This window comes from Thunnus albacares, chromosome 1, assembly GCF_914725855.1.
Source record: "Thunnus albacares chromosome 1, fThuAlb1.1, whole genome shotgun sequence".
NCBI lineage: Eukaryota > Metazoa > Chordata > Actinopteri > Scombriformes > Scombridae > Thunnus > Thunnus albacares.
This window is the reverse complement of record NC_058106.1, coordinates 15,407,337-15,431,946: the sequence shown is the minus strand read 5'-3', so window position 1 is coordinate 15,431,946 and position 24,610 is coordinate 15,407,337. Positions and strand designations below refer to the sequence as shown.

Here is a 24,610-nt window from a genome sequence, read left to right as displayed (position 1 = left end):
TATGTACTGCATCTTTTACAAATGAATTACAAAAACAGTCTACAAACCCTGTTCTGTAAATTAAGTACCTAATTCTCAAATCTTAAAACACTTGCTGAGAGCTTAATTGCAGCCATAATAGTTATTAACAATTAAAACATTCTCTGGATACTTGTAAACATTTGACAAGCAACAAAATGGTACAGCAGTTTATCTTCTGAATTAATGATATGAGAGAGTAATTATGGGGGTTGATTCTTCTCGCTACACAGTTACAATGACTTGACCAATTAGCAGTTGCCGTGACAGGTCTTCCCATCTTAATAACCTTGAATAATTTAGATTTCTTTTTAATCATATGCAAATAAGGAGATGAAGCCAATGAATTAATGTTGTACAGTGCAGTGTATAACAATGAGCCGACTCACTCTACCAACAGGATCACATGTTTTGAGGCTTGTGTCACTGTTTGCTCTGTAAAACTGTTTTATCCTGCTATGGTATCTTTAGTACAGTTTTAAATCACTTAACATGACATATATTTATAAGAGTCAGTAAACTGAGAGCGGTTAAGGAAATACTAACTTTTATTTTTGCTATTTTCATTCAAATGACAACACCTGCATTTGGCAATTTCTTCCTCCATATCAAGTTTACAAAAGTGTCTGTAAACATTAAAGTGCAAAGAATTTGCTTGCCATTTAGGGCACATATCTTTTAAAGGTTCATGCTACAAGCACACCAGTCTAGTTTCATTTGAAGAATCCAGTCACTTACCTTTTCATTTCATCCACACAAATATACCCTACTAACTTTTTTTTATGAACAAGTAAAACAAAAATGCTATTCAATAGATTTTGAAGATGGTTTCCAATCAAACAAACAGGTGAGAGAGAGGCAAAGGTAAAAAATTGGCTGTTTGTATAGTTAATCCAGTCTTGTGTACCCTGTGGCTGTTAGAACAAAGAACAGCATGATTAATGTCTAAAGTTGATAATACAAATTAAAAGAAACAAAATAACAAGAAAAATGCAATAGAAAACACTCCTTTTAACTGCTTGAAACTCCAAGAATAGAGAACAGTGTCTTGGTTTGCAATACTGTTCAGCATTAAAGTTTTTGTTCAGTATATAGGCTTGAATGGCCCCTTGCTGGTTTTAATTCATGTAAAGTTCAGTGCATTTAGGACCTATTCAAAGTGAGAATTCCTGATGAAGAATGTGTTCAAGAACACATTAGAGTCCCCCTATCTGGGATGTTATTGTCTTTGTTGTGCTATATCAGGGCATTTCTGATTTCCAACATCCATCAAGGAGGAACAGGGGAGGTTGGACAGTATGAAAAAGGGCCTAAGAGATTTTATTGTCATTTCAACCATTGATGACTGAACATGTCATGTTAAGGAGCATCAGTGTTAGCTGGAGGCTAAGGCTCAAGCTTGCTCTGAATTGGCTAAGATTGGATTTACACAGCAACAGAAAAAATCCAATTTTTAAATCCTGCACAGTCGCTCTCACAAAGTTTGACCTGCCACAAGAGTGCATATATGTGCCAAACATGGTAGCAGTGAAAGAGGAACGTCTTTCATTCTGTTTCTGTGTAAATGCAGCTTATGTGTCAGGCATGTGGCCCAGAGGTGTGTCAGCTGGTCCCAGGAGCCGGTACTTCTCCTCCAGAGAGGGCTCAGTTGTGCTGCCCTGCAGGTGGATCAATGGCTTGGTCTGCAACAGCACACAACCTCTTCCACGGCCTCGCCTCTCCTCTTGGTTCCTGCGGTTGAAGATGTTTATTCTGTTGTCCAGCTCCGGGCTGGCTTTTTCTGAGCCAGTAGGACTGGGAAGCTTAAGGTTGACAGGGTCCACTGCCAGGCCCTTTTGAGCAAGACAGGAGTCCTCAGAGAGAGAGGAGAGTAGCTCCTGTACAACCATGCTGGGGTCCCTGCAGGGGTCCTGGCCTGAGAAGGAAGGCGGGCAGCAGCGATGGGAGCTGTAGCTCAAACTGAGGTCCTGGGCTGTGCTGCTGCTGCAGTCTGTCATAGATGAACCCGGTGTGTGGCTACTCAGGCTTTGGGGGCGGGCTGTCAGGCTTCCACTGGACCGTGATATGCTGGTGGAGACATCACTTATGGCACTGCCCACTCGCTCCATAGCAAGCATCGGGTTTGACTGGATGGGATTTGGATTGGTGGGGAGGTGAATATCAATGGCTGCCGTGGTGATGACCCGGGCACCTAAACCAGACGCCCCAGCTTCATGAAAGACATTTTTTACATTTAGAAAAAGTCAAACAAAACAGACTAATTATGTAATTGTATGACTTGTGCTGCCGAGTGAACGTCTGAGACATTTATTCAGAGTGAAGTTCCTAATTTTGGCGAAAGATAACAGTAAATTTGAGGGTTTGAGTAATGTTATACAAAGGACATCATGAGTAAAGAATTAAGGTTTTTGTCTACCAAATGTCAGGGTAAATGAGATTTGATTTTACATTTAAATATTTATCAAGATTTCCAGCTCTCTGCTGGTCCAACAGCAAACTACTTGCTGCCTCACCAATTTTTTTGCTTTATATGCAGCCAGACCAAAACTATGACTTATTGGCATCATAACCAGTTAAAACACTTGGAGTATCTCCTCCTCTAAACTTTATTTTCTTGTATAAAATGTGCTATAATGTATAAGTGCATAATAATGTATATATAATAATGTGTGTGTGTGTAAGTCACTTACCACTACTTGCCTCACTATAGTACTGGCTGATGTAGTTGTTCATGTCATCACGTACAACTGGATCTGATTTAAAAGAAGAAGAAAGAAGTAAATAAAATTATTATTATTTAAGTTAAAAGAAGTGCTTAATCATAATATCTGAATATGTGGATGAAAAAATATCATGGATGATTTTTTTTTTTTTAGTATTTTCGCATTTCTGGCTTTGTTTTACTTCCTAAACATCCACTCAAGTCCATGCATATTCAAAAACTCATCTCTGAAGCAAGCATGTATTTTCTGTTTTTTGTGTCTACAACCTTTCCCTACATATACCCTTGCTGAACAGTGGGTAATGCATCATTTACTAAAGTACCAAATCCATGGTGCAACCAGTGACACAAGATCATGGAATAGAGTTCAGAGCAATCAGTAAAAAACAGATCTTAAACCACCTACAGTAGATAAAAGATTGTTTATTATGCACTATTAATAGACCTAACCATTCTTCATCTCTACTTGCTAAATGTCACAATATGGATTGATAGATATCTCGAGAGTAAACAATCACAACAATAATGATATTCATAATATTCACTATACCATTAATTTTCCCTTAATATACTAAAAAGTTAAAGGATGCCCATTATCCCCATAACTGTTTCCACTCTTCTTTGAACATATGGCTGTAGTAATCATACTGCTGTAAAATAAACTTGTATGCAGATGATATTCTATTATACATCACAGACTCTCTACTGTTTCCTCTAACTGACCATAAAATTCAAAATACTTCCGGCTCTGATTCCTCCTTTTCAGCAATCCACAAAGCCACACAATACACGCATAAACAGACACACTGGAAGTGTTGTTGGGTTTACTCACATCTGTTCTGTGCTACCCTGTAATATTCTGCTCTGCTATCCATTTCCTGTACTGTATCAAATCTGCCTGATGTGCAAAATATGTATTTTGTCCCTGTTATTACTATTAATACATTGTTATCACCGTTTTGATTGCACTGTATGGTTGTTTAAATTTTGGACAGGACATAAAAAGTTAAATTTTTAATATAGTGTGACTATAGAATGCACCAAAAATTGTAATAATATAGCAGGAAGTCACACCTCAAATTAGAGTTAAATATAATGTGACGGATAAATGTTCCTTAAATTCTGAGTGGCAGTGACTGTACTTGGTGTATGTGGACTTCACACCTTTTATCTGTAGGTACTTTGGTCTATTCCAATACTAACTGCACAAACTAGTCCAAATGGAAAATATCTCTTATGTTTACAACATAATATTGACAGAAAGGACCTCTGCCCCAGGCCACAGGTGCTTTATAGGCAAGTTGTAAGGATCCTGCACTGCTTCGCTGTGCATTAGCTGCACCCTAGTGCACCAGGAATAAACTGCGACAGGGACAGGGTGGGGTTGGTTTCAAGGATGAGAGAAATGGGCGAGAATGAGAGAGATAGTGGGAGCTCTTTGTTCAGGCAGCCATCCCTCCAGTGTAGCAGGCCTCAGTGTGCATGGTGAATGGCTGCGATCTGTTATGCTCTTCTGCTCGCTTGATTGGTCTTGAGCTCACTGTCCACCGGCTGAGTGCGAACCCAGAGTACCCTGAGTGCTAGCCCCTGTCCCCCGGGACATGCTGCAGACTCTGATGGGTAATTTCATTTATTTTTCAGTCTAAAATATTAATCCCTGAGCCACCCCTGGAGAGGAAGCATTGCACTCACTAAAACAAGACTGAGACAATCACTCCACAATTAATAACACATGAGTCTTATAGGAAAAAAGAATGGGCTGTCCAGCATACATAAAAGGCTTTCCTCCTCGTTCTGTGACAGCCAAGTTACCAGGCTGTCATCTCTCTGTGTAAAAGGAGAGGTGACATGCTGAGGTCCTTTTAGTTCAAATCTAAACTATAATTTTTATGGGTGAAGTATCAGTTTTACACCACTACACGGTCAAGTAGTACGAGAGTAGACCCCAGGAAGATTAGCAACCACTGCAGCTAATGCTAATGCAGATACATTTACTGAACAGTTACCGATTATTTAAAAGTAAAAAGAAACAGACTTTGATTTTATGACATATTTATCTCTTGGTTTGCAAGATTCATATATGCTCCAAAGAGGCTCCTTAATATCTTAAAACATATGTTTACAAGGTGTTGTGCTTGGACAATTTGGTAGATATAGTAGTGTAATTTGAAATGTTCCTTTAAAACCAAACCTACCTATATTTCCTGGCTGCAATAAAACTGTTCTACTGTTAACTGTTCTGTGACTACAATCCTCTTTCCGCATCTGAGAGAAAACTCCACTGGCTCATTGATTAATTGTCACTGGATGTTCTTAAAAATCTACATGGTTTGGTACTTTGAAGGTGGCATAACCCTTTAATCCCCTGAGACATTAATTCTTATGAAGGCCACTACCTTGATAAGAGTTCTTGATAGTTTGATGGCACCCTGTAGGTGAGAGCGAGAGTCCATTGAGGCAGTGTGTGCAATATTTGGCAATACAACCAAACTTGACTTGATTTGAGGTGACCTGACTTGAGCTGAGCCCCATGGCCTAGGCCTAAGTGCTCATCCCAGTGACCATGTTTCTGTAAAAAGCCCCACTTTTTTCTGAGAGGCAGATTTCCCACTATGCCCTTGGGGTAATATTGTGGCCACTGTGGAGCCTCCTGGTGCCCCATTGTGGTTTGCAGGTGAAGGGGGAACAGATGTTGACAGAGGCCCACTCTCTCCTAACAAGGCCCAATGCACAGAGCACTCTGTACCTGAAATAGCCCATGTGGTCTGGGCTGGCTAGGTTGGCTTCGCTGTGAGGGGGGTGGTAAGAGAGATAGTTGGGGCATGACAGAAGCCCATCCAGGCTGACGTAGTGTCAGAAAACATGCTTGTTTTCTCCAGAATTCACCAGATCCTAAAAGCCTTTTTGCCCTCATATTGATCCCACAGTGCCTGCGGTCAGATGGGTGTCGTGTGTGAGGCTAAGAGCTTGGCCTCGAAGATGCTCCAGGGCTACTGCTCCAGATTAACTGTACACTGCTCTGCATCCAGTTCACCTGATGTTACACTGTTAGGGACTTTTTGTTCCACATAATTATGTACATGCTTTATGCTGCTCTTCTCTCCTGGTTTGTCATGCTGCTTTCTCAAGCAAACACAGCATCTGACATAATGTATATTCAAATAAGCAATATTTTTGAGGCTTAGACAATTTGGTAGATATGGCAATTTAAAATTTTCCTTTCAACCAAATCAATCTTTATTTTCTGGTTGCAATAAATCCCTTCTAATGTTGACTGTACTGTTGTAGTACTGTGTACTCTGTCACATCTGAGAGAAAGCTCCTACTTCATTAACCAGCTTGCTGCAGGTAATTTTGGAACTTGGGAGAAATTTTGGAGCCACAATTTGTAGCAGAGGGCATTAAAGACATGTTTTAGTTTGTATATTCTTCATGGCATAACTGTAAGTATGTCTTACTTCAATTGCTTTACATTTAAGTTCATTTAGCCTCAAAATGCATCACAAACTCATATGATATCCGCAGTTTCACCAAAACAGTTTAAGAGCCCATTTCTAATATCCCACAACTCAGTCCTTAAAAACAGTGCTTTAGAAACTATACCATACCTGCAGTAGCATGGGGCTCCCTGGGGTTTCTCTGGCCACCCTCGTCATCAGACTCCCCGGGAGTCAAGCCTTCTACAACTTGAAAACTCCTGCCCTGTTTGCCCCATACATGGTGGATCTGCATGGCTGCTTCACGCTCCGCTGCGAGGTCCAGGTCCTGCTGGGCCAGATGGGCCCTCAGCTGCCTGATCTCAAACTGGAGATGTTTGGTGTGTGTGATTGTGCATGTGCATAGAATAAGAGAGAAATAAGGAATGAAAGGAGTGTGAAAGAACAGTCAATGTAAAAAGGGATTTTAAAAAAGGATGAGTGAGGAATTTGAGAATGGAGATGAAAAAAGTAAAAGAGTAGAGGGAATGCCAGTGAAAGAAGATAGAGAACAAGAAAGGATGGAGTGACAAAAACACAGGATGAGGTGAAGGGGGAGAGAATAAGTGATCTGCATATCTTTCGACACTAAGAACATCACAAACACTGACAGTAATACACATTTTTAAAATAAACATAAATTATATTTTACACAATCTGTGGAGTAATGTAGAGTAAGTAAATAACTTTATTTATATAGCACCTTTCAAGAGCAGAGGTGTCACAAAGTGCTGCACGGAAGAAATAAAGCATAAACATACATACAGACATAAAACAATAAAAAAAAAAACAATAAATAGAAAATAGAAAAATTACACAAGGGCAAGTCTGAACAAATGGGTCTTGAGCTGATTTTTAAAGGTGTCCACAGTGTCCACAGATCTTAAATCCTAAGGGAGAGAGTTCCAAAGTTTAGGAGCCACAACCTCAAAAGCACAGTCTCCTTTAGTTTTAAGCTTAGATTGAGAAACAACCAGCAAACCCTGATCAGAGGACCTTATAGACCTGCTGGTGACATACAGTAGGGCTGCATTAGATCTCTAATGCAGGCAGGTGCCTGACTGTGCAGAGCTCTATGTGATCATAAGAACTTTGAATTCTGCATTCTGCATTTAATGGGGAGCCAGTGAAGAGCAATCAGAATCACATGAGACCTTTTGGAGGACCTGGTCAAGAGTTTAGTAGCAACATTTTGGACCACTTGTAAATGATCCTGGGATATTTTGCTGAGGCAGGTGAAAAGGAAGTTACAATAGTCTAGATGAGACGATATAAATGCATGAATTAACATTTCTATCTCTGCTTAAGACGTAATGAGCCTGAGCTTTGAGGTGTTTCTCAGCTGGAAAAAACAAGAACGAATCAGACACTTGACATGTTGGTCCAGAGTCAGAGTCTGGTCCATAGTGACACCTAGATTTCTTATTGAGGATTTAACTGACAACGTAAGAGACCCAAGACCATCGTCTATCTTAGGGACAACACTAGGAGGGGCAGAAAGATTACAGTTTTTTCTGCATTTAACTATAAGAAATTATCAGCCATCCAGTTTTTTGCAGCATTTTGGGAGTTATTTAAAACTGTCAATTTAGCTACATTTATTTAACTAATTATTTAATTTAGCATAGTGAAAAACAAGGTTAATTGCTGGTGAACGTTTTTCAATATTACTCCAAGTACTAATTATTTACAGGGTAATTTGCATAATAATGATGATTCTCTGTCTTTATTTCAAGATTTCACATCAAAGCATTAATAAGAAACCACTGCAGCAGTAAGCCTATTCAAATGAAGCAAATACAAAGTAAAAAAAAAAATAATAACACTGTAGTAACAACTTTTACAAATTATACACATTTATAGATAACTTTGGTTGACAAGAATCTGTGGAAGGATCTGATCATTTTCTTATGATACTTTATTTCTTTATTTTATTTATGTTTTGTCATTTGAGAGTGAAATCTTTATCAATATTTATTAAAGTCTGCATTTTCCAGGTAGTTAGAGGGTGCTCTGAGGATTCATGATAAAATGTGGGGAAAGAATGGATCAGTTTGTTAGGTATTGCTGCCCTCCTCTGGTTGTAGATGGATTGACAGTTTCTTACTTGGTAAGAAAATATGTAGTAAGTAAATATGTGTTTGTGTGGCCTTGATCAGACTTTTAGTGTAGGAAATCATTTCATGATAAATCTACAGACTGCTTTTATCAAACAATGAATTGCTATATGACTATAAATTCATTATAGATGGGCCATAAAGCAGTTAGAAACTTTACAATTAAAATGAAATTATTTTAATATTGACATGCACGTATATAGGTTGTGTGAATACTATATGTGCAAGCTGACTTTAAAGATGTATTCTACTCAAAAACCATCTTTTGAGTATTAAACATACCCTGTAATCAGGTTGTTAAAGTTTGTAGTTTCGTCCATCATGGAGAACATTGGTTACAAATGGATTCCAATGGTGTTCAAATTTCAAAGTTTAAAAAAGTGTTAAATAGTCCATAGAAACTTTTCAAACTACTCCTTCAGCATACTCCACTTACCCTCTCTCTCCCCACATGCTGTATGTTGCAAACCCATATTTTTGCCAAAATACAGCAAAAAGCTCAACTTCTCTTTCAGTCCTCTCACAGAATCATGTCAATGTTTTTAGTAGTCACACATGTTGTTTGTGCATGAGGGCCCACCTCCTGCTCTTGTTATAGTATATAACCTCAGTTTGGACAGGCTATGCCTTATATTTTCTTCTCTTTATGTTACCTTACAAGCTAATGTTGTGGGTAAATCTGATGTGTATGAAGAACTGCAGCCTGGCAGAAAGGCTAAATGAAAGGGGCCTAGGTACTTACAGCCTGTTCCTGGCAGATCTGAGTGAGACGTTCCAGCTGCTCCTCTCTCACAGCCTTGGTCTTCTCACACTGCTGTATTTCCAATTCCATCTCAACTTTGACTTGTAGCACATAAGCTAAGATGGAAGCAAAGAGAGGAAAAAGACAGGGAGACATGGGCCATTAAAATACATGAGTGAATGGTCTGAAAATGATAACCAGGTATTAAGATTTACAGAGACATAAAATATTTTTAGGTGAGGAAACTGTGGTTAAGATACTTATGGTAAAATACATAAATTTCTGTCATCACATATGCAAATCTCATTAAATTCTAGTAACCAGTAACTCTATACCCACTGTGAACACCATATTCCACGTCATCCAAAATGTCTCTACTGAGGTAACATCTGTGGCCTGTGTACAACATCTAGAAAAACTAAAGTCACAGTCCTGGAACACTTGATGATTGAAAAGATGGACAGGGCTCAAATTTTTGACTTTCATTTTTCAAAACAAAAAAAGGTTGCCTGTTTATTTCATGTCATTTATTTTTTATTTTTCATTTTAAAAAAGCAACAAAAATCTATTATGCAAAAATCAGATACAATATACAGAAATTATTATTAAAATTTAAAAATATATATTATTATTAAATTACTGATTATTAATTTTTATTATTTATTTAAATTATTATTAATTATTATTATAGCACAAATTCTGCTTATTGTTGTTTTAGTTACTTTAAGCAGTTCATCTGCAGGTTCTGTAAATTGGTATAGCATAGCAATCTTCTAAGCTGTCACAGGGCAGCTAATTTACCATAAAACACAATCACAATGTCTTCTAGGAGCAGTACGCAACAAATTTTGGATGTTTCTGACATACTGTAAAATCCATTGAAAATCATGTTAACTGTTCTGCACTTTTATTTTTTAAGTTATTTTCTAGAAGAATCCTTAAAAAAGCAAAAACAATGAGCCTTATGCACCATGGACATCAAGATATCTAACTGTGCACGGTCAGCGATAACATGTAGCCACAGTATCCTGTACTCAAATGATACTCAAATGCTAGTTTGCATACCAATATGGATATCCTTCTACTCGTACAGTTTTTGTGGTCACATGGCCATCTGAGCTTCATCCTCGTGTTGCTGGTTGAATAGTGTGATCTGACATGACCTTCTTCCTACTAAAGTGTTGAACTGAAGTGTTGCCAGCATACTTTGACCAGCCTTGAATCAATTTCATCAACTCTCACCATCACTCACCAATATTTTTTTCACACAAAGACGCAGCTGATTGGTTGTTTTTGTTGTTGCTGCTGTTTCTTTTAATAAATGTATTTGATAAATGATAGAAAATATAATGTGTCAAAATATCTAAAGGGCAGACAGGCTGGAACTGATACATTTCGCACAAAATATCCCATATCTTGTCTTGGTCAATTAGTAACTGCACTTACAATCTGTCTGCATGTTTTATTTATACATGACACACTTTCTGGAGTAGGATGAGAAGGTGTACCTAAAAAAGGATACTGAGAGTAAATTTGGATACTTGTTGTCGTCACAATTGGCAGACTATCAGTCCCTCACACCTCTCAGCCATCACATTTGTAAGACAGCCACATGCTGTCTCACATGGTAACATTATGTATCCTGGTGGAATAAAGATAAAGAGGTGAAACAAACAGTTATTATACTAGTCCTATCTGTAAATCACTGGTACCGTTGCTGTGATTGTGGATCTGAACTTTTATGAGACTCTTCTTCTGGCTTTGTTAAAACACTGACAAGAAAATGAATCAGCCTTCCCTGTACAAAGGGGGGCAGCAAAGCACACAACCATCACCGCATGCTCCTTGTATCTATTTATAGTCTTGTTGGCAATCACACATCACAAATGGGGGGACAGCAGATTAAATCAGTCCAGTCAGAATTCAAACAAGCATGAAGCGTTCAATCAGAAATGTATTATTTTGCTATAAAATGTGTTGTAATAATGCATTTATGTTCCTGTATCTTATATATTCGTCAGTGTGTGTTTGCAAGCATAGTTTCCCTGTATTTCAATACTGATGTATTGCAAAGACCAACTGACCAATTAGGCACTGGTGTCTCATCTAGCTATGTTTATTGTCCCATTTTGTATTATATATCACAGTTCTTATCAACATGTATATATACTGCACAACTTTTACTTGCATGGCAAATACAGCTGACTTTCGTGTGATGGCTTTGTGCAAAGCATCACCATTATTACAGCTAGCAAAAGTTTTTTTTTTAATGTATTCATGCTTATTTATACAAAATGAACATGAACAAATACACCACAGATGGGTTCTGAAATCAGTGCAGAAGATGGAAAAGAAGATGTCCAAGGCATTTACAAAATGATTTAAAAATAAACATTTAAAATCCTTCATCTACTGTATTTAAAAGAGGAAGTGGTCGCATGTCGCAGCTTCCCCTGCCGCTGAATGGTGCCCATTGCAGCCACAGGTTGTACAACCTCTGGACACAGCCGCGTTGGTCACTCTGTCTGACCGGGCCGATCATTCTGACCTCCTTCCCACCTCTAATCTTGCTGTGTAGAGCAACTACAGAGACCCTGAGTTCCTTTTAATTGGGGATTCAATAATCGGGTTTGTGGAATTATTGAGGGGAATTACCTACTGTTTTTCCGGTGCCAAGACTTTAGATATTATTGAAACCATCCCTCCTGTCCTAGACCGTCATCCCACTGTCTGTGCTGTTATTGTTCATATAGGTACAAATGACATTAAGCTCAGACAATCTATAAAGCTTCAGCAGAACTTTGAGCTCTTTGCAGAAACAATTGAAAGTCTGGGTAAACAGTATATCTTCTCCGGACCAATTCCCATACTGAAGAAAGGCTGTCAGTGGTTCAGTGGTCTTTATGGCGCTAACCAGTGGCTGCAGAATGTTTGCGTTGCCACTGGTTACAGCTTCATCAGTCATTTTGATTCCTTTTGGGCAAGGAGAGATCTTTTCAGAAATGATAACCTTCACTCCAATAGGAGGGGCACAAGCCTGTTGGAATCTAGACTTATCTCTCACATTAGTAGTCCATCAACTGACTTACTATCCCCACATAGACCACCTAATCCTGGCCCTGTATCTGACATCCCAGTACTCCTCAATAACAGGCCACACACTCATCTACCTCATAGATCTGTTAACATGGATAACCTCTCTCTTGTTCACTGCAGCCGCACTGTCACGGCTAATAATCAATTAGAGCACATTAGCTTTGCTTTGCTCAGTGTCAGGTCACTATGGCTAACAAATCTTTTATATGCAATGATCTCATTACTCCTTACAATATTGACCTTTTCCTGCTAACAGAAACGTGGCTGTATGATGGTGACAATGTTCCTCTTGTTGAATACTCCCCACCAGGTTATACTTTCTTAAATGAACCCAAAATAACCAGACGTGGGGGTGGTTTAGGGGTGTTATATAAATATAGCTTTAAGGGTTCTAGATCTGATCTTGGTTTATTCTCTTCCTTTGAAATTTTGTCTTCTGCTTTGAAAGGGTCAACACAAATTCTCTGTATTTTAGTATATAGGTCACTCAAGTCCACTGTAGGTTTTAAAGAAGAATTTTCTAAACCTCTGTCTATTGTTATGCCTTAATATGATAATGTTCTGATTCTATGAGACTTTAATGTACACATATGCTGCCCTGAGAATCCCCTAGCTTCAGACTGTTTAAGTGTGATAGATTATTTTAATCTTGTTCAGGCTCCAACTGAAGCTACACACAATAAGGGCCACATCCTGGACCTGGTTTTATCTTCTAGTTGTTTACTGAATAACGTGCTATGCAGGGAAATTGGGGTTTCTGACCATAAACTTATTTTGTTTAATACCTCATTTTCCAGTACCATGAGCTGTGATGCAGAACCCACTTGCTCTCATTTTTTCAATTCATCCTCAGCAGGTAAATTTTGCCAATCCCTGGCCTCTGACCTCCAGCTCTGCTCCTCAATGAACACCTCGGCTATTTTAAATTCTTTTAATTCCACTTGTGTAAATATCTTAGATAATATTGCTACTGTTAGGCTTGAAAAGCCTAAAATACCATCTCAGCCCTGGCTTAACAATTAAATCTGTTTAAGAAAGAGAACTTGCCGTAATGTTGCCAGAATGGAAATGGAGGGCTATAAAACTTTCCACCCACCTTGAAAGGCTAGGGATCTCATGAAAATTTTTAATATGGAAGTTAAAATTGCACATACTAATTATTTTTTGGATCTTATAACATAAACGATTCTTTGATATTATCAGCCACCCCACAAACCCTCCCCTTCTGTTTATTGAGCCCTCAGTTGATAAATCTGAGGAGTTTTATCATTTTTCTCTAATAAGGTTCAAGCTGTTTGAAATGCAATTATCCTCCTTTCTCAAACGCTCCCTAACCTCTGCTATAAAACACTTTGCACCCTGCTAACATTTAAGTCAGTCACTACTAACTATCTAACCAATGTTAGTACTAAAATGAAATCATCCTCTTGTTTCATTCTTCCAACTCACTTCTTTAAAGAAATATTTCATTCAGTCTCCACATTTGTCCAGCCATTATAAATTCCTCAATTTTAATTGGTCAAGTGCCTGATTATTTTAAATCCGCTACAGTTGCACCACCACTTCAAAAAGCCAACTCTTGATCCATCCTTTTTAAACAACTTCCGCCCAATATCTAAACTTCCCATTCTGGAAAAAATAGTTGCTAGGCAGCTCATCGAACATATAAATGGCAATGGGCTCTTTGATGAATTTCAGTCAGGGTTTAGGGCGGGTCATAGCACTGAGTCAGTGCTTCTTAGAATTCTTAATGATATTCTTTGAGCAGCTAACAATGGCCAAACATCTGTGTTATTGCTTTTAGATCTTACTGCAGCTTTTCATACAGTTGAGCATGTGATTTTAATTGAACATCTTAAGCATTGGGTTGGCATATCAGGTACAGTTTTAGATTGGTTTGATTCCTATCTTTCTAATAGAAAATTCTGTGTGGCCATTGGTGACTTTAAATCCTCCACCTCCCATTTCTCCTATGGAGTGCCTCAAGGGTCAGTCTTTGGCCCTTTATTATTCTCCCTTTATATGTCACCTCTACGTCAAATCTGTCTGAAGTACAACTTCAGTTTCCATTTTTATGCGGACGACTCCCAGATTTATTTCTCGTTTGACTCCAACAACACAATACAATTGTTCAAAATACAATCCTGTCTTACAGATGTTAAAAACTGGCTCACTAAAAACTTTTTTTCAGTTAAACTCGGATCAGAAGCCTTTATCATAGTTTCAGACCCCTCTAACAAGCACTTCTCCTCTTACTTATTCTCTCTATCCTGTTGCATCAAAACCCAGTGCAGTAATCTGGGTGTCATCTTTGATAACAAACTAAACTTTGACCAGCAGATGAAGTTAGTGGTTCAATCATGCTTTCTGTAACTTCATAATATCTCGAAAATTAGATCTTTTTTATCCACTGGGAATCTGGAAACTGTCATCCACACTTTCATTACATCCTGCCTAGACTACTGTAACTCACTTTAGTCCTTTCTCACTCAATATAACCTCTCCAAACTTCAACTAGTTCAAAATGTTGCAGCAAGACTACTCACAAAATCCATTAGAAGATTCCACATAACGCCTATTTTAGCATCCCTACACTGGCTACGAAAACATTTTAGAATTGATTTTAAAATGTTAATGATTACTTTTAAAGCATGTTTGATGTTGGCCCCTGACTATATCAATGACTTACTAACCCCTTATGAGCCTGAATGCAGCCTGAGATCTGAGCCTGAGAGGTCTGTTAGTAATTCCTAGGTCAAGGCTAAAAACCAGAGGAGACAGAGCCTTTGGAGTCAGACCCCACGACCTGCCAGAGGAGATCAGGCAGGCTAGACTGTGTTTCTTCTTTTAAATCTCTTAAAAATGCACTTTTTCAGAATTGCTTTCTCTTGAATTGGTTATTCTTCCATTTTTACTTTACTTGATTTACTTTTACTCTGTTTTGTTAATTCACATCTCACTTGTCATTATTACTGTAGCAATTCTACTTTTTTAAATTTTTATCTGGCCATTTCTCTTGTTTTATGTCTTTGTCAAGCACTTAGTAACTTATTTTTGAAAAGTTCTACATAAATAAAGTTATTATTATAACGATTACTATTATTACTGTATTTCTCTTGGAAGATACAGTGCATTTTGGTCAAGCTACAAGAATAGCAAACCAAGCTACCTAATTCATTGTGCAGCAAATTGTTTTGAAATACACTCACTGAAATAACAATTAAGCCACCTATTTCCTTTTTCTTCTTCTTAGAGATTGATATTTCCCACCTGATGTATCACTTTGCAAATAAATTCAACTCAGTTTTTCCACACCTCATAAATTGTGCTGCAGTTCACTCCCTTTGTATTCTACTCCCATTGGACTGACACAAACATTGCCACTATATACATCAAGCTAATTCTGTGAGAGACTCAATCTCTCTCCTACAATAACAGAGCCAGTCCCTCAGCCGTGCATTTATTGTTTTCAGTGTGATTTTTTTCCTCTGAGGTGTGTTGCTGCCAGCCTAACAAGAAAACTCAATCACTCACAAATATCAAACCCAACAGGTCGAGGTGTGCGGCAGGAAAATCAAGAGTTCATGCAATGGAAACCAGCACTGCAGCTGCATGTTAAGAAGCACACCGCTCCAAGGAGTTGTGCTCCTGCTCAGTGTGTTTCACCAGAGTAAATCAACCACACTGAATGCTGTATTGTATTACTAACCTGAAATGTTGTTATGAAGTGTTCAATATATTTGGTCCGTCAAAGAATTTATTCAGGTATGACTAAGAGACTGCATTAAAGCCATCCTGAATATTTCTATTTCAGATCTTCTGTGTGTGCAAAAAGAAGTATATAAAATTTGTATTCCTCATTGAGGCTGAATGAGTAGAACTTTTTTGTCTATTAGGAAATATGGAATTGCAGGTAATTGTTTAGTACAGATTTAAGGGGACATATTCTGGAAAACAAGCCTTTGCTCCTCCACTTTGTCTCACTGAACATGAACACATTGCGCACTGAGTTCCTGTGTGGTTTGTGTGCAGCTGATCCTGTATGCAGTCAGAGGGCCGTGGTGAGGGTGACCTCCGAACAAATATCGAACCGGTCTGCATTAGCATAGAGGAGAACAACCACTATATTCATTATGGCCTCTCTGAATCTACTTAACCAGACCCTTTCAATCGATACAAGTTAGAGTAGCAGAGTGGCAGCAATTTACTCTGAGGGATGATCAATAGCTATATTGCTCTGAATAGTAAATCATTTGTATAATCATGGAGAGAACAGGGTCACTTGGCTCTTTCGAGAGCAGCTGATTATTATGCATCTGTGTGATCCTATTAAGTTACGAAAGATTGAGTATTTCCCTGAGTTGGTCAACAAAATTAATTTGTCCAATATTATACCCTCTTGATAAGACAACGTTGATGGACACAAGGTTTTTGCCTGCCTCACCATCAATGATCCTCTTGACCCTCCAGATGCGTAGTGTGATGATGAGGCTGATGGCATCCCAGGGGCTGCTGGGCCCGTTAGCCACCGTGGAGGCCACCATGGGGGCCAGGGACAGCACGATGACAGCACCATCAAACACCTGAGGAGACATACACACAAGTGCTAACAAAATTCAAACACTACCCCTGGTGGATTTGGATGGATTGAAGTTTATTAATGTATACATGTATACTATATAATGTACAGTAGGTTGTTTTACATGTAAACCTAAGTATATAATATAGAAACAGGTATCCAAATTAAAAATAATATCTGACATTGGCAAAAATTCAAAACTTGGCATGAAGATCTGCCAATAAACACAGAATGCCAGCACAAACCTCAACTTTGTTCTCTATGTAGTCCCAGATCCCGAGCACTACAATTCTGAAGACAGTCTAAGACAGACAGAGGGAGGGATAAATGAAGGCATTAAAATAGATAGGTGAGAGAGTATGCTGGTACATATAAAAAGCTCTTGTGATATTCTCAGTCTTTTGAGCTGCCATCACATCCAACAACCTAAGTCAAGATGTGTGAACACAGACTAAAAACAGCGAGCAGGCCTGTGCAGTACAGTTTTCCTACTCATATCTTAATCTCTTTATTTCTAAATACTGACAGATAGAATGATAAATATGCAAAAATGCAAAATTGGAAGCTAGACTCATTGAAAATAGAACAAAAATTAAAAAGAATAACTATTTGATTAGTGTAAAATAGGTTGAAGCTACAGAAGAGTAAATTCATGTACACATATAATATTATTCGTTTGCCTTTCACACATCACAGATACAACACAGAGATAGAGAACAGTCCTTTTAAAGCGTTTACAGCTAATTTATTGCATATAATAATCCACTTTGATAAAGCTACATTTTGTAACAAATCTGTTCCCTCACACTGATCTTTGACCTACAAAAGGAGGGTGCAACGCTGGTAATCTGATCACCTATCAAATTCTAGATTGCACTCCACAAATGTTGTCAGATGCAGGGCCCTTTGTTGAGCAGGGCCATTGATTTACACTCCAATTAGCATGGGGTGTCATGTACAAGTGGTCCTGCTAATCCATCATCTGGAGCGCCTGTTGGACACCAGTGCCGGTGTCAAATGAGAAGTGCAGGGGCTCCACCCACATGTTAGAATCCTGTTCTCTTATTGGTGCAGAGGGACCAGCTGGTGATAGACTAAATCTATCTAACACCATTCCCCGATGACTCTTCTTCTATGATGTCAGTGGGCGAGGTGTTTGGATGGATCGTATCACTGTAACCCCATCCCCACTGCTCATTAAGCTCAGCTTTAATTATTGCTATTGCTGGCTCACTGGTAATTAATGTTTGGTTTAGGGCTTTGGGGCTGAGGCAGTCAAGGTAATTGGTTTGCACTGGAGTAGAGGCCAAATTCTCCCCTCTCCATTTTGTTTTTCACAATTCCAGAGTGACAATATAAGAAATTATTTTATCAAACAGTGGCTCAAATTTTATTAAGACTAATTACAATTATGGTTTAAACAATAGACATTTTACTAGCCATCCAGCCTAGTATTTCTGAAGCTAAAGCTAAATCCTGACTAGCCAAATGAACAATAATGAGAATCAAATGGCAACCACCTACTCTAGTTCCCTTAGGCCTGTACCTGGTGGGCTTTGCTGGAGATAGGACATAATCAGAGTTAAAGAAAGTTTTGTTTTGAGCAATTCAATTATGAATTCATGCTGTACCAGTCAAAAGTTTAGATACACTTTCAACTGTGTCCAAACTTTTGGCTGCTACTGTATATACATTTCACTCAAAACCAAAAATGTCAACCTCAGAGTGATGCTAGAGGAAGAGTCAGGGGATCACCAAAGTCAGTGGGATATATCCTCATGAAAACATAAAAGTCTAAAAGCCAAACTTCATGACAATACATCCAATAGTTGTTGTGATATTTCAGCCTGGACCAAAGTGGTGGCCAGGCAGACCGACCATCATTTCCTACAGTAAAGCCACAACACTAACGTGGCTAAAAAGAAATGCAAAATGTCAGTCCAAATATCAGGGCCTTTGTGCCCCTGATGTACTCTTGTGAACTTAAAACATCATGTAAGAGACCAAGAGCAGAGAGATAGGAAAATAATAAATCTTTCAATATGAAAAAAGATTTTTATTAAAGGTGGTACCAGAAATAACATGTAACCCACACAGACAAACACGTTACCTCTGAAAAGAAGAGTGACAGGATGATAAGGCTGATCCAGTGGATAATGCTGGCAAACTGGAAAGCATTGGAAACTGTAGAGACAAGAAATGGGACAAAAGTTAACTTTCAAAGCTCTACACACACTCTGCTTATTGTTATTTTAGTTACACAACAACAACATTTAAAAAGCAGTTGTTTTATTTCTCTTTGTGTCTTAGCTTGTAATTTATGAAAGCAATTGTGTCTTGACATTATGTTCATCAGCACTTTAGCTCTTTCCATATCTTCCATCCTTTATTCAACAGTCTCAACCTGTATCTACACCACTAATCTCTCTGTGCACTCTCTCGTCACTCCTGCCCTATTGCTCACTTCTCTATTTGTCTTGCTGGACAGGCAGTGGACAAACCACTAGATCACAATAGATCTGAAGTGACTTGAGTCCCGCAGTCCCCACAGTGAGACTCAGGTATCATCAAAGCAGAACACTGGCCAGTAATCGATGGAGATGTGTGCCTGCTGCCATTGACAAGAGACTGGGTTCATTATCACCTCTCTCCATCACTCTCCATCACAAGCATTTACCACCGTGCACCACCAGCTCCTCTGAGACTGGCAAGACTAAAGACAGCGGTGATGGAGAGTGTGGACACCAAATGCATACACATGATTGTTTAATTTAATATGGACATCATTTCAGGTATGCCATGGCTATAACACATATATAGTGTACAATAAATCACATGACTGTTCTGATGTTTTCAATAACACTTACTCATGATGTATAGAGTAGAGTATGTCACTGGCACAGCATTCAGTACATTCTACTTCATATAGTAGTCATATTCACAAATAATTTAGGGTCCTCAGCTCACTTGATTGTAAATGTTTTTGAAGAAAACATTTACACACAGACCTGATATTTGTACCTCGGATCTTAGTTTAAGGAGATCCTTCTTGTATTTTATTATTTCAATCAGGGTATAATGAATTTAAAACATTTATAATAGTCCAAGAGGCAATGTTGCAAATCTACTTTGCCTGTAAACTTCACATTTTGCATGTCAGTCCCTTCTCCCTCTCCCCACGCTTCCTGTCTAGTTCTACTGTCTCTATCAATAAAGGCTAAATAATAAAAAAAGATTTACCTGTGACAAATAGCTAAGTAGACGTACACTGAGTGATGGGTAACTTTATTAATGACACATGTTGTTGATATTTGACAGCAGGTAGGTCACAGCATAGGAGCAGCACCAGCAGAGTTTAGTAAGGATGCAGTTTAATGCTCAAGGACACTACATCACTGAACTCCCCACAGCTCCAGTGGAGCTGCTCCTGCAAGTTGCACTGGATGCCTCCCAGGTGTTTATGAATGTTACACTGTATTGCTGGAGAAGAATATGCATGCTTAGTAGACCTTTCCTTGGCTTAAAAAAACAGAAAAAAAGTGTAATAAAAATAAATAAGTTAGCAGTCATGCACACTATTTACATTGTAGGAGTTTGGTGTCTATGAGCAGCTCCAAAGACAGGAAAAGCACCACCAGGATGACACAGGCCACCAGGATACAGTTGAAGCCAGCACTGAGCAGACAGACCTGCCACAGGGCCACTCGACGGCCGCAGCATGGCTTCAGCCAGTTGGACCTGAGGAAAGAGAGAACAAAGAGTAAGGTGTATTTTTTTCATAAGATAAAATAGATCAAAGCAGTATTTACAATATTTATTTACATTTCTGTATTTCTACATGACACACAAAAAAGGAGGTGCGTCATGTCAGAAAATTACTAATCTGGGATCAAACACTGGATTTTCCAAATTACAGATTATTTTAAACAAGATAATAATTCGTCTTTTAACTGAACGTATTCACACTATGGATGTGACAAATGACCCCCAGTGAAATAATAAGCAGTATTTAGTCTGATCCGGATATTTGAACTCCCTGACATGGCCAACAGAGGGTAGTAGTTTACAAAGGTGATGTCTGTTTAAATCTAAGCGAGGTTCAGTGGTGACGGCCAGAGCAAAGGGGTAAGTGTGGTCAGAGACAGCATTGACAGAGAAAGGGACAGTGAAGCTCTGTGAACTGGTGACTTAACCGTCAGCCGTATCTGTGATTGGAATATTGATGAACTCCTTTTTACACAGCAATGAAGGGAGTCAGTGTAGAGGATGCTGCTCAGAAGGAAGGATTTCACACTCAGCAAAATCAGTGGCCTGAGACCCCAGTGAAAGTGGGATACATAGACAAAAAAATCTAATTAAAATCTAATTAAATTGGAATACATGCCACATAAGTTAGAAACTCTAAACTGTTTGATTGTAAAAATGTGACCTAAATGCTCAATAACACATTAGGTGAACATTGTTCCAAAAGAAATAATTTTTTGCCAGGTGCTGAAAGAATCCAGCATTTTCAGTATTAAAATGTCTGGCAAGATGGCTCAGCGCTATTTGGAAACAGTAGGCTAGTCTTACAGACCAGTTACTACACAGCCTGACAGTAGGAGCTGAGAGAAACAATGCCTCTCACCAGTTCTCCAGCTGGAGTGGAAAGTTGGCTCTGCCCACTACCTTTCCCCTCTCCCCATGCACTGGCATGGAGTAGACAGACATTGGCAGAGCATTTCTCTCCTCTGATCATGTCTTCATTCCTTGGCATGGCGCTAATATGAGCTGCAACGGTGGCAAAATGGCTCTATTTTCACCGTGGTTTCAAAACTGATTATGCTGTATTCATCATGGGAGAGACTGGATATGTTTTAATACCAGTTGTGGCCTATTAAACCAATTTCACTTTCTCAGTTTCAAACTGTTGGATGATGATATAGTCCTCTTCTTGAAGTTGTTTTTTATAAGAGCTCCATTTGGATAAGGATAATACAAATGAAGCATCTATCATTGACTCAAAAGTCCTACTTTTACCTCCATGTTTGATCCCAAAAGATATTCTAAGGTCTTCCATCTAACAGAGAGAAGTTTCTCTTTGTTTTGTTTTTTGATGGTATACAGCAGATGATTTAGAGGAAAGTATATGGGATGGACAGTTTCTTGGCTGGCTATAAGAACATCATGATAAAACAGATCTGGAGCATTTGGTTGATTTGATACTGTAGCAAAATGATCCTCAAGGGAGACATTTATTTTACGTGTCACCTCCTCATTTCTGCATGTTTACTTCTGCTCAGTCATTGAAAGAGGCCACACATGTGTCTTTTTTGTGTGTCTCTTTGGCTATTTGATCACAGAGAAATGTTAAATTTTCACATAACCTGTACAAAGTTGTCTATCTTAATTGAATTGAATTGAAGGAAAACATATCATCATGACATACTGTATTTTAGCATAGTTCTGGTGACAGGGCCAAGCAGAGATGATACTAGACATAATCTTACCACTTTGTGCATGTTTAGGACTGTCACAAGGAGGATTGTTGGGCTATAATGGCTGACATAACATGTTTTCACCAAATTCTATCCAGAAATTTGTCTAACCATACTAAAAGACCATTTCTGAAGAATAATCTGCTGAATATCAGAAAGAAAACATTTTCTCCCACTTAACTCTGAGCCATACATTTATGTAGTAATGAGGGAAATGTTTTCAGCAATTGTCGAGTTGATCACTCCACCCTCTCATTGGTTTTTCAGAGGGAAGTAGTCGTTAAAGCCTGGCATGGGCAGAGCCACAAGTCTGTAAACAATGTACGGCTAATCTAATAAAGGCGTAATCATGCTGATAGCAATCATCTTCTTGGCTTTGGGTGGGGTAGCGCAAGTGTGCGAGCTCCAGATGGTGTAGAATCTGCTCCACCAGAGTCTTGGCGAGACTCGGTGGATGCCAGGTATCGTGCCATCCTGCGTAACAGTTTACATGCCAGGACACCTGGGCACCTTGTCTACAAGCAGACCTAAGCAAAATAGCAGTCAACAATAACTTCTTTTTTTTTTGCAGCTGCTCTGAATATCTTTTAAAGCAGTTTAAGTGACTACAATTTAAATATTTTAAACTTCAACATTTGAAAATAGTGAAAAATCCCAAACACATATTTTGTATTTTGTTATATTTACTGTACATTGATGGCATGATCTGAGGGACTCTTGACCTGATACTGAACTTAAACTTGATCCCACTTGTGTAACGTGAGTGAGTTTAACATCAAGCTCTAATGAGCTCTAAGGTTGATAACTGACTGAAAAATTCCAAGAAAAAACAATATGTAAAACATGGATCAAAAGCAGCTTTAGAGTGATGCAGCATTCAGGCTCATAATGTCTTTGCAGCTGTATCTTGCAATAGTGTAATTTAAAAGTAATGGATCAACTTGCAGAGTGACAGTAAATACTAACTGCTGCTCACTACTACAATCTGTTTCACTAAAATATCTACTAAATGGAAAGTCACATTATGCTAATATTCATGTCAGCAATATACAAATGAAATGTGAGGCAGTTGTGAATATTATGAAGACAATCTGGCAGTTAGAAAATCGACAAACTAATAATTATAGGCAACAGTGTAAAGGCACTTATATATTATATTTTACAAGTGCAATAAAAAGATTTATGTTAATTTCACTGGGAGACTTAAAACATTCAAGTTTTTGTTAATAGGATCATTAAACAAGGAACATATTGCTTCTTCGTTTAAACAGGAAGTGAAGGAGTGATCTGCTTCAGTCATGCATTGCTTTAAATTTAAATATTCACCGGCTGCTTCTGATCTGGTTCACTAGAGCAGTTGGATGTTGATGCTGTGCTGAAAGCCATCTTGACAGTAGTAGAAGTTGAGGAGAGTAACTCATTCACCCTCTCCACTCACATTTTCCATGAGACTCTGTGGATTTTCATTAGTCAACTCCAGTAATAACCTTCTCTAACCTTTGTGAATTTATGGCTACACAGCATTCAGTCTCATTTAGTATTATAACTTCGAACAGAGTGAATGGAATATTTGATACTGTGTGCTTTCTAAAATTAGCTCAACAGCAAAGGTAGTTTGTTGTTGAGTCATATTAGTGCAAGTAAGACTGCAGGGCAGCTTTGTATTTTTTTTTTTTTTTACATTAAAGAAAACGTGCACTGGTAATTCTACGCATTTAAGGCACCAAACATTTTTGTCACTGGTTCAAACAGCCTCTATTTTCAGAGGTTATGGTTCCACCATATGATTAAATAGTCCATCAAAGTGCATCTTATATCAAATGATTTCACGCTTCATTCAACTGCTGCAGGGAAGCAAAAAATAAGAAAAACTGATACCAGAACAATAAAGTTCATCGAGCAGGAATAGTAAAAAGAAATGGTAAAAGTGAAATACCCTCCTCGCAAACTTTCTCAGGCTTTATTGACTCTAGGAATCATGTCAGAGTGCAACCAATCACAATGAACGCCACTGAATAAAAGAGCCCAGTTTTGGGAGAAATTTATTTTTTTCCCCTCCATAAACCCCAAACATGGAAGCAGTCAGGAATAGTGAAGCCATGAGTCCAAGCTCCTTCAACGCACCCCTAACAAAAAGGTCTCACAATATTATTTTTATTTTTCATATTTAATTTATCAGTTATCTGTTAAATACCTTTAATTACCTTAATTTACCTTTAATTTTTTATTCCTTGCATGAGGATCTAAATGCTGCCTTCTCCATACTTCTTGGAATAAAGTGGTTGAGAAATATTTATTTCTTTTTTATTTACTGGATAAAAAGCAGTACAATTTAAAATATAGAGACTAAAAATACTAGAATCAGCCTATAGAATAGCCACTA

General features: G+C 38.3%; 1 protein-coding gene across 1 annotated transcript; it reads right to left on the bottom strand.

Annotated features, from left to right (window-relative positions):
• Positions 1–592: 592 nt before the first annotated feature.
• On the bottom strand, positions 593–16,746 carry LOC122986384 (transmembrane protein 266-like). The gene is made up of 5 exons (XM_044357619.1): positions 16,616–16,746; positions 9,076–9,191; positions 6,349–6,544; positions 2,709–2,771; positions 593–2,227 (listed from the first exon to the last, which is right to left on the bottom strand). The coding sequence occupies exons 1-5, from the start codon at positions 16,713–16,715 to the stop codon at positions 1,590–1,592; spliced, it is 1,113 nt and encodes a 370-aa protein (XP_044213554.1). The 5' UTR covers positions 16,716–16,746; the 3' UTR covers positions 593–1,589.
• Between the last annotated feature and the right edge of the window lie 7,864 nt (positions 16,747–24,610).